This window comes from Sinocyclocheilus anshuiensis, unplaced genomic scaffold, assembly GCF_001515605.1.
Source record: "Sinocyclocheilus anshuiensis isolate Anshui unplaced genomic scaffold, SAMN03320099.WGS_v1.1 scaffold529, whole genome shotgun sequence".
Taxonomy (NCBI): Eukaryota; Metazoa; Chordata; class Actinopteri; order Cypriniformes; family Cyprinidae; genus Sinocyclocheilus; species Sinocyclocheilus anshuiensis.
Window position 1 is genome coordinate 679,443 of NW_015540872.1, and position 11,746 is coordinate 691,188.

General features: G+C 36.0%; 2 protein-coding genes across 2 annotated transcripts in view; one reads left to right on the forward strand and one right to left on the reverse strand.

Annotated features, from left to right (window-relative positions):
- LOC107688169 (cGMP-inhibited 3',5'-cyclic phosphodiesterase B-like) overlaps positions 1 to 6,539 on the reverse strand; it is a 57,862-nt gene extending 51,323 nt beyond the window's left edge. Inside the window, exon 1 of the mRNA XM_016485762.1 lies at positions 4,803 to 6,539. Within this exon, the coding sequence (XP_016341248.1) occupies positions 4,803 to 5,696 (894 nt within the window). The 5' untranslated portion in view covers positions 5,697 to 6,539. The remainder of the gene's footprint in view (positions 1 to 4,802) is intronic.
- A 2,131-nt stretch (positions 6,540 to 8,670) lies between these two features.
- Positions 8,671 to 11,746, forward strand: part of LOC107688173 (coatomer subunit beta-like) — a 9,861-nt gene continuing 6,785 nt past the window's right edge. Inside the window, exons 1-5 of the mRNA XM_016485767.1 lie at positions 8,671 to 8,784; positions 9,509 to 9,652; positions 10,286 to 10,515; positions 10,610 to 10,783; positions 11,064 to 11,156. Of these exons, the coding sequence (XP_016341253.1) occupies positions 9,562 to 9,652; positions 10,286 to 10,515; positions 10,610 to 10,783; positions 11,064 to 11,156 (588 nt within the window). The 5' untranslated portion in view covers positions 8,671 to 8,784; positions 9,509 to 9,561. The remainder of the gene's footprint in view (positions 8,785 to 9,508; positions 9,653 to 10,285; positions 10,516 to 10,609; positions 10,784 to 11,063; positions 11,157 to 11,746) is intronic.

Consider the following 11,746-nt stretch of genomic DNA (forward strand, 5'->3'; position numbering starts at 1 on the left):
ATATATATATATATATATATATATATATATGAAACATACTTTTATATTGGAAGCAATTAATCAATTTTACAGTCCTAACACACAGTTTACGCCATTGACTAGTGAACTGGATGGGCTCTGTCAACTACTATACAGTGTGATACGCAACGATAATAATGACAATCATTTTAAAAAATGCAAAAAATTTCAAACAAATGCCACAAAAAGCACCATTACTCAGCTGGTTAAGACAGTTCTGCCTTATAGTAAGGAAATCAGGCAGTCATTATCACAAAACAAACCCTGCTAGTGTGATCAGGATCCTGAAGCAGAGGGGTCTCGTATCACACCTTATTAAATAAATAAATATGTTGGCATCAAATGCTGATTCAATATTTTTGTTTAACTTGTAGATTATCTTGCATTAACATTCAGCCTAGCTAAATGACAATACATCCATATAGTAACAATGTCACATTTGAATGGCTAAATATTTCCTTCGTGTCTCTTTTGGGACTAGCATGTATTTTCGTCAGAGAATATTTATATTGAAAATATAACAACTCCGTAGTTGGAGTGAGTGCTTTGAGACATTACATGGCACCAACTAGCTTGAGTTGACATGAAAAACATGAGTCCACAAAGTGACGAAACATGAAAGCAGCACCCATATGTTACCATGGGCAACAGTGAAATATCCAGCTTAGCTGCTCTGTGCCACAACTGACCAATAACTGACCACACCAGTGATGCTGCTCATGATGGTTTTTGCTCGATGTTGATCTACGCACGCACATATTAATTCAAGGCTGTAAGCATTACGGTTGTTATGCTGACTGCTGCATTTTCATGAACTGTATTTCGACATGTACGTAACTGACCAGCTTACAATGTGATTAAAGTGCAAACAGATTATGCGACACAATTGGCTGGTCATGTTGGGTTTCTCTGTGCAATTTCTTCAATAGCTCAGCTTTTCTTTCACCATGCCCTTTATCAGTACAGTATAACTAAGATGTCCGACAACACAGAGAAGACTCCATGGAATGGACCTAAAAATGTCCAGTGTCTTTTATCTCTCTTCAACGCATCCACTGTTTACCCTTAATGATAAACAAATTAGAATGATCACATTCAATAAACAATATATATTAAATCATCAGTCTGAAATGTTAAAATAAAAACATGCACACTTATTTGCATTCTGCTTGCAACTGCTCAAACTTCTTCATAGTTTAGTACTGCCTTGTATTTGTATCAACAGAAAAAAAGCATGTTTTATACAAATTAATTATGTATTTTTCTGGATTTTGGAAATAGAATTTTAAATAGAAATGTATTATGCAATACATCCTGATTAACCAGTACTTTTTTTGGCCTTAACAAAAACAGATTCTTTCCAATCCGTGATCCAATAAAACAACCACAACTTCACCTTATCTGCAAATAACTGCTTCTTTTTGTATATATTGTGTGTGTGTGTGTGTGTGTGTGTGTGTGTGTGTGTATGTGTTGTGTGTGTGTTGTGTGTGTGTGTTCTGGTCATAACTGGAGGGGCTAAATTTTATTCTAACTCTAAAATATACGATAATGTATAAAACAAACCATGTAAGGTTTGTAACAAACCTCTGTATTTCTATGTAAGAAAAACAAAACAAAAAGGAACAAGACATTGTTCGCTGCTCGGCCCCTAGCATCTCTACAATATAATCACCGCTCCATGTGCTATGTTAAATGTGACTGGGCTTTGTTATGATTATCAACTGATTTAAACATCCAAGCCACATAAACATCTCAAACAGCCTGGCTACCTCATATAGTGGTCCATCTTAAAAGCGCCATAATCCTGCCATCAGTTCTAAACACAGCTCAGGCTGTGACGAACATTGGGCTGAAAATGCAATGAATCACAGGTGGCTTGAAGAGAGGACTGGAGCCGTTTCTCACTGTGTGCAAGTGAAAAAGTCATAAGGCCATACGTGAGACACAGCACTGACCGGAACAACATGCAAAAAAAATACTTGCGCACACATTAAGACCCTGTCATGGGAGAAAAACTACATAGCGCCAGTAACATAAAAGAATAAATAAATGTACATTATTATCACACAGCAACGAGTTTATCAACAGAACAAATTAGGCTAAACCTGTTTACTTCAGATTGCCCATGACGTTTTTTCACAACTGATAATGACTGATAAATAACCTTACACTCTCACACTTTCAAGGTCTGTACAAGGAGAATGTGAAAAAAAGAACATAAAAACGTTTTAAAAATATATATGCAGATAAAAACAAATATAATAGAAATGTAATATATATATATAATATATAAACAGCTTATTTTGTTGTGTACACAAAAAATATTGTTTTATTCAGATCAACTTCACTCAGAGTATAATACATTTACTAGAGTTGCGTATATTTTTACTAAAAGTTGTAACTTAACATAAAATATAATATTGTTATTATTATAATAATAATGAATATCCATATTAAATTAGAGAATACTAATGCTAATATAATGCATTCCTTAAAATTAAGCCCAAGCAGCACTTTGGGAGGAAAAAAAAAAAAAGCTTTTCACGAGGTCTATCTGAACAGGATTGTGTGAGAGTATGAATAAAAGAAAAAAGCTTAACTATCAAAAACAGTCAGAGAGAATCAGAATGAGAAACTTGTGTCTCTCATATCATATCATGACTCAAACTGAGAAAAAGTTGCACAAAAACAACAACTCTACTTCAATAAATAACTAGGCTAAATAAAAATGAGCTCACACATAGACATCAGTGTTCAAGGTGCAACTTCAAAGCGAACTTCTCCAGCTCCCTTTTGATAAGATGAGGGCACAAATTTTATTGCATAAAATGATACAGAGTAGGATGCACTTAAAAAAATGCATTAATGGGGTAAATATTTAATGGATTGATGATAGAATTATTTGTTGTTTTATGCATTATGAAAGCTCTCATCACTTCAACGTCAAATGCAAAAGTAAAATTTTAATATATTTGTCTCAATAAGCACCAACTGCCGCAATTCAAACTAGGATAAGATGGCGTTCATACATGGCAAATTCCATTTACTTTCTTTCTAACTTGATATTTTGTTTCCAGGTGTCCTTACAGATCCCATGTGAGGGAGAACTGATGCTACTGCTCAGTAAGAACAGGTGCTTGCAGGTCAAAATAACGTCTGAAACTGGTCATACTGAAACCTCAAATTCATGAGCGTGACTGGAACAGTGCACTCATTCAAAGCACACTCAAATCACTTGAAGCACAAAGTGAATGGCCTTATGTGCAAGCAAGTAGAGAAGGAATTAAAACTCTTTATAATTAGTGTGAAAACATGCATAGCTAATTCCAAATTTACTTGAATTATATTTTTGTAATTTACTGAAATGCTGCCTTTATGTATGTGCAGAAACAAGTCAGGATGACTACATGAAAACCCAGCACTATGAGACAGTATATTTACTTTGCCACACAGGTTTGATGACCTTGAATTTAGTGTTTAAACATGACCCTTTACCCTTGGCTGGGGCTGACTTTTTGGGCAATGTGGGCTTGACGTAAAAAAAAAAAAATCAAACAACTGCAAGCACCATATCCTACTCAATGAAATAACAAAGTTACTTAAAGATAACAAACTGCATGCGTCTAAAAAGTTAAATAAACAGTCTGCTGATTTTCCATTATCTCACACACACATAACATAAACCAAAAACTTTTGTTAAAACATTTCACTTAACACTAGAACGCAAAAGAAGAGCCAATCAAAGGAAAACATTTAAATACTCTACTTACGGCACAGACACTGGGACAAGCGCTGCCCCACTTTTCAAGTGTTTGAATCAATGATTAATAGTGTAAGTTTTGTTTCACTTTATTATGAGAAGTGCTGTAAACTGGATAACGTGTTGTCAGTGAAAAGTAAATGTTTTCCTGTAGTACTGAGAAAAGGCAATAAGGAAATATTACTATGATTCTACTAAACAAACAGACATTTCATTAAATGTGTTTTTGTAACTTGTAAAAAAGGATCAAAAATATTTTACAGGACACATCTTCATCTTTAAAATAAAACTGTATCAGACTACTGGACCAACAAAGGAGATATAACCCAAAACTTCACACAGGCCTAAAAGCAATTTCGATCCATTTGAAACATCCCGAATATGCTCTGTGTTCACTCTAAAATACCAAACAAAGTTCAACTGAAATGTTTAGCAAATAAAGAAAAGTTCTAAATACTAAATTTGGGAACTAGGCAATAGGTGACTGGCCCAACATTAAGACCTGGCCCAACAACAGTGTATAATAGTATCACATTTACTATATAAACTCTGTGGATGATTGCTGTATAAGGAGTGTGATGTTGTGGTGTAGTGTGGGGTATCAGCAGTGTGTTTAGGATGGCAATGTACACTCTAAAAAAATAAAGGGTGTTTTCGCAGAAATGCCATAGAAGAACCGTTTTTTGGTTCTCCAAAGAACCTTTCAGCGAAGCGCTCTTAAAAAAAAAAACATTTTTCTTAATGTGAAGAAAATTTTAAACCTTTTTCCCACTTTAAATAACTTTGTTGAATAGAAAAGTTCCATGGATATTAACAGTTCTTGATGGAACTACATATGCAAATAAAGAACCTTTATTTTTATATGTGTATGTGGCCTTTTGGAGTGTCAGAAGTGTGAGTGTGTGTATCAGGAGACAGGAGTATGATGATTTATTTGTGATGGGTTTTATAGTGCATGTGAGGAATGTGATGGCATATATCAACCGGTAACTGAGTTGACCGACTGCTGAACAGCCCCTACCTGTTCTCTGGATATACAGGGCAGAGAAGGTCTGCGGGGCATCTTACAACTGCCATAATAACTGCTGGACGTCTCTCCCAAAGAAACACAGCTGGACCTTCTCCTGGGTCTGATGACGGGAACTTTCTCCTCCGCGTTAGGAATCCTGCCGGCCGTCTCCCTCGGTGGGTAATAGTGATCGAAACAGAGCGCCAGCAGAGAGCCGGAGACCCCCGCCGTACACGCCAGCACCGGCCTGAGGAACGGAGACAGGCAGCCGAGGCTGGTGAAGGACAGCAGCCACACCAGGCTGGCGAAGACCAGGATCAGGACGCTGTGCTTGAGTTTGAGAGTGGGGATGAGAGTGAGCAGACCCACGCAGCCCAGCACAAACAGCAACCTGCCCATCATTTGCATCTGATGGTGCTCCTCTCCCCACTGCAACAAGCGCAAGACCATCAAATCCCCCAAGTAGCATGACGCTGGTAAGGACAAAAGCCAACATCTGCTGCTTTCCCTCTTCGTCCGCCTCAGGTAGAGGGTGAGGAAGAAATACGCGCAGCCGATGCTGAATAAAGGACTGATGGACTGGGAGAAATCAAAGAGGAAAGTCCGCAGCTCCGAGACGCCGTGTTCACTCTGAAAGCTCCTAGAAATGAAGCAGGAGAGCACCAGGACTGCCAGCGCTCCCACGTAGAGAGCCGAGCCGCGGAGTAGTTTGGACTTGAGGATATCCTCATTGCAAAACCTACAGACGTTGAATAAAAAGCCCCTCGGATGGTCTTGTTTTAACGGAGTGACGCAGCTCTTCACATAGCCGTTCCTGAAGCTCTCCGCGCTGTTTGCATTGCCAACAACACCATCGTGCTGTCTGATTTTACTGTGCAAACCCTCTCCTTCCTCCCGCACAGCCATGTTGCCCTCCTTCGGTGCTATTTAAACTTTCATTGCTCCGAGATAAATCCTCCGCGTGTCAACGTTTCACTACATGACGGCAAACGCACTCCATGGTCACCCAAACGTGCTCAGGCATTTTGGCCAGGAGGAAAAGAGGCTGAAATGTTGTTGTTTTTTTAGCAGACTCGAGCTCTATGTCGCCGTCTAGGTGCGACAATTTGTAACAATGACTAGAGCGCGAGGGACCGAGACGCAGCCAAACCGCGCCGCCTTCAATTTATGTCGGTATCTTTCAGTTCTAGTCATTTTTTCCTAGCCTTAATGTGGTGCTTGAACAATACTAAAGCATGTTGAAGTATAGGCTATCTATATGTGGAAAATATATAACAATGCATATGTGTATCCTATGTGTGAGTGTATATCATTAGAAACTTTGGATTCGTGTGTATCTATAGGCTATATACGTTGTCTTTATTGTTTGTTTATATCTACGATTGTAGCATATGATTGAGCTAAGTCACTAATCAGTCACGTAAATAGGCTAGTGTTGACTATCTATCTTCTACCTTTTCGGCAACAATGAGACAATAGGCCCTTATGGTTTCAATGCATACGCACCACAAGAGGTCACTAACATTGACATTATGCTACAGCTGAGTTGTCAACTGTTTCTTACCAATGATGGGGATCCTGAGTCTTAGGTTGTGAGGAACCCCCTAATATTATTGTGTTTTATTTATAACACTGTAGCCTATAATATCTCATCATTATTACATTATGCTAATTTTCTCAGTGAACTTTGCATTCTTTACAATGTCCTCTATAAAAGCAAAAATCAACCAAAGATGATATCACCAAATACCAACCAAATTTGTGTCTGTGACTGTTAACGTTAGCTAATGCACTGTGAACATGAAGAATTGTATTTTTTATTAAGTAACATTAAAGGATTAACATGTTAGCTAATGCCTTAACTGATGTGTTAGCCAAGTAGTGTTTAAAAATAGGCTATATGAAGAGTTCTTTTGCAAAAACAGATAACTCATTTAACAGTTTTCAAAAATCATGTTTTTTCATTGTGCATTCCAATTAATCTCAATCAAACTGCAGCTGGGTTATTTTGATTTAAGTACAAATAAAATACAGCTAACTAAAACAATAAAAACATGATAACATAATACACAAACATGACTTAAAAAAAAAAAAAGTTATCTCTTTTTGCAAATAAACTCTTCATATATTTTTAGAGAAATCTCTCTTATTGCAAATCGATCTGTCCACAGACCCCTGCAGTACCTTTAAGAAAATTTTGTTAGTGTATTATATCATATTCTTTTTGAGCATTATTTTAATTCAAGGTTACAACTTGAAGACTTTTGTAACATTCAGTGATAATACTGAAGCTTTTATTTTATTAACTAACTGATTTAGAGATTATAAGACAAGTAATATAAAGTAGAAAATAAGATTGGCCCATGATCCTTTTGTCTTTGCTCAGTCAACACCTTTTCCCTTTCCTAAAACAAATGTTATAAAGAGGGAAAGTCCCTCCGATGCCAATGCTTTAGGTAAACAGAACCTGTATTCTGAACAAAGTTGTGGTGTTTCCTTTGAAGCGTGAACACAAAGAATGTTTTTTTAATGGTCTTAAGATGACTCACATTTGTAAAAAGATCCAGATATAGAAGTTTATGAAAATGTAATATATTTATTCCATATTGACGAGCAAGAACAATTGATGCACTTGGCTGGAAAATTGGTTTGAAATTGTGGTTCTTGTATTATGGTTCATTTATGATCTCCAATGCTGGAGACTAATGCTGGCTCCATAATGCATTGAAATGGACCTCATTTACTTTACTTCTGTGCTGCAATCCCCATAGCTATCTTAAGAGCTTTGCCATGATTCCAACTGCACAAGTAAAGTGGTTGAGTAGACAAGTCAATAAAACCACCAGTCATTCTCATGTGAGGATCATGTACACTAATGTATCTTCCAAGCTTTTATGGAACTGGTGATGTCTATAGAAATATAGATATATATCCTGTTCGGCAGTGGGCCATGATATTATATGCATAAACAAATGTATATGTGCTACACTTTAAAAAAGTCAAAAACATACTGTGTTAATTTGAGGGTATGAAGGTCTTTATTGATTTTTACAGGTTTTTTCCCCTGTATTTTGAATTACACATTATACTGTATTGTGTTTTGTTACAGGAAATGTCTATAAACTGAATGAAAAAAAAAGTACTGGCAGAAAATTACCAGTACTTTTTCCATTTTTCCACAGATTTTATTCTTACAGTGTACCTTAATAAAAATAAGTTATAAATTGTATTATATGATAAATATTAATACATTTATAACATATAACAGAGGTATAAGGGCATTAGAACAATACAAGAAATTCTTCTTTAAATCCCTTTAAATTTGATTAAATTCAACATTTATATTAATTTTCTCAAAAATTTTGCATTGTAAATATGAATATAATATATAACATTCAATAGTCCAATATTATTCCAATTGTAAAAATATTTATATTTTCCATTTTCGTTTCAATTTTAGTTAAAGGTATAGTCATTTTAAATATGTCTATAGATTTTAGCAGTTATTTTAGTACATCAAGATAAGGTAAAAAAACTAGCTGAAATGAAATATATTTAGGTTTTTATATTTTATTTGTATTTATTTATTTTCATGGTTTTAGTTTTAGTTAACTATAAAAACGTATTTTCACACCAATAAATATACAAATAGCTTGTGTTATTTTTCCTTATCTTGACTAACACAGGGGAATTTCTTCTTCTTCTTCTTCTTTTGGTGTTTTAAGGCGGATGGCAAACAAACCACAGGGAAATTTAAGTGTAATATTCCAGTATAAACAAGCATAACATAATCACAAACACATACACAACTCCAGTCTACTTTGCAACAAACTTTCGCGTTTGCGTAACGCGCCGTGCGGTTTGATCCTTCTGGCTCGCTGTAGTATTGATGTGGCCAAGTCGGTCAGGTTCCACGTCATTCGGAAGGATCAGAATCTCTCCAGACACGGATGCGCACACAGAAGAAGAGAGAGACCTTAGCCCTGTTTGAAAGGTAATCAATTGGCAGCTTTACAAAAGAGCACATAAATAAAAGACACATTTGTTGTTATTTTGAGCTGCTTCGAGCACGGAAGCGCTGGTCGTCTGTGTTAGGTTTGGTCGCAAACTGTTAGCGTGCTAGCTGCTACTGTAGCAGTGATATCGAATGATCACGCAATCAGTAATATAACTGTATAACCTTAAGTCCGTTATCAAGATGTATCATCAAACAGCAGTGTGGATATTAATACGCTATTTATTTATAATAACTGCACAACATGGTGCAAATTGGTCTTCTGCCACGGCTGGTAAACTAGCTGCTAATTCAATTAATACTGTGCGGCCGCAGACCTTGAGACTTCTGACGGGATATTGATATAAAAATTCTTGTTAACAGAGGAGACCCTGAAATCACCTAAAATTCATGTGGTTATACATATACCGTGGAAGTACCGTAGTGTTCTTTGAAGTGCTTTGGAATGGCACGTAAATACAAGGTGCGTGGGTATGGTAATCTTTTAAAGGTGCGACCTGTGTTTTTGATAATAACAAAAGGTTTTACTTATGAAAACGAACAATTTATATTAATTTATATAGTGCTTTGAGCTAGTGGTCTGGTCACTTTATGTATATGCATGAACATAAAACTACCAAAAGTATACCTCATACCGATAGCGTTGTCATATATTTGACAATTCATTTGAACTTTTAGTGATGTGTTGTAACCTGTGTTTCAGGAAAACTCATTCTCTCTGAGTGGAGTCTCGTGAAGAGAAAAAGAGCTGACATAATGACAGCCGCGGAGAATGTGTGTTACACACTCATCAATGTCACCAATGACTCTGAACCACCATCAGAAGTCAGCTTGAAAACTGATTTAGGTAATCTTCATGTGGGGTAGTTTATTAAATAAAATTACATTTATTAAATGTAAATTTATATTAACGTGCAATGCATGCCATTTTAAAAGTTTGGGGTTGGTAAGGTTTTTCAAAAGTTTTTGAAAGAAGTCTCTTATGTTCACTAGGGTTGCATATATTTGATCAAAATGCAGTAAAATAATTATTATAATCAAATATTATTACAATGTAATTTTCTACATATATTTTAAAATGTCATTTATTCTTGTGATGGCAAAGCTGAATTGTCATGAGCCCCATTGCGCCAGTCTTCAGAGTCACATGAGCTTCAGAAATCATTCTAATATGCTGAGTTGGTGCTCAAAAACATTTATTATTTTTTAGCACAGTTGAAAACACTTGTGCTGCTGTTTAGTGGAAACTGTCTTTTTTTCAGGATTTTATTTTTTATGAAAGTTAAAAAGAACAGCATTTATTTGAAATCGAAATCTTTTATAACACTGTGCAAGTCCTTGCTGTCACTTTTGATCAATTTAATGTGTCCTTACTGAATAAAAGTTCTAATTTCGTTTTAAAACGATTTTACTGACCCCAAATATTCGAAAGGTAGTAAACGTGTGTAACAGTTTTCCTCTTTTATTTTTGTCAAAACAGAAAAGGGGGAAATCAAAGCCAAGACAGAGGCTTTGAAAAAGGTCATCATCATGATCCTGAATGGAGAGAAACTTCCAGGCCTATTAATGACCATTATTCGGTTTGTGCTGCCTCTTCAGGACCACACAATTAAGAAACTATTACTAGTTTTTTGGGAAATTGTTCCCAAAACGACTCCTGATGGCAAACTTCTTCAGGAGATGATCTTGGTCTGTGATGCCTACAGGAAGGTAGGCATGAAATATGCAACTTAATGTTTATTGTAAAGAGGTATATTGTGTGTATTTCTTTGTTCAAATATGCCATCTGTGTTATGCATCATAGGATCTCCAGCATCCCAATGAGTTCATCCGTGGCTCCACCCTGCGCTTCCTGTGCAAGCTGAAGGAATCTGAGCTGCTGGAGCCCCTCATGCCAGCGATCCGTGCCTGTCTGGAGCATCGTCACAGCTATGTACGCCGCAATGCAGTCCTGGCCATCTACACTATCTACAGGTGTGTTGATGGATCTTTGTGTACGCACAAGCAAGAAACAAATGTCAAAGACTTTTATTATTATTATATAATAAATGTAATATAATATAATAACATATATGTGTATATATATGTATATATTATATATGTATTAGGGATGCACGATATATCGGCCACCATATCGGTATCGGCCGATAAATGCTCATTTTTTCTTAGTCTTATTATAGTTTTACAAGTTATATTTTTTAGTACAAGAATGTGAATCTCATGAAACTACGTACCTGTTCTTCTAATAATTATTGCAGGATCGAGCTTTGGACTACCTTAGCACCTGTATTGATCAGGTGCATACTTTCGGAGACATTCTACAGCTTGTTATCGTGGAACTGATTTATAAGGCGAGTTGTTTATTCACAATACTATTCATAGTACTATCTATCTTCTATCTTCACAAGTCATTCTTGTCTAACCCTCAGAGACCCAGCATAGTAGAACTGCAACTTCAGTATAAACCAATTAAATAATACTTAACTCTGACTAAATATGGGTAAAAACAATGCATAACAGTAGCTGACACTCTGAAATTGATCTCAACAACAGTTTTTTTGGGGGAAAATATTTGCACATTAACTGCCACAGCTTGTAGTCTCACAAAATGACACCAGCTAGCTGACACAATTCTTAGTACGTTTGGAACATCTAATTACAAAGCAAGTATTTGACATCAGGGTTTCTTTTATTTTACTTCTATATGTCTAGTGATGGGAAAGGCTTTGACCAGGCTTATGCCCAGAGTATACTTTGGGCTTACAAGCAAATAATATTTAATATAAATAAATAAATGCTTGGATGTGAATATTTATTACAGTGTTTAAACAGTCAGATAACTTCATTTACACAACTTTCACCACTTTATCCTTACATTTTGTACTGTAGGGGTGGGATTTTACAACCCTAAATGTCCATTAATTTCACAATTTAGTTTCTT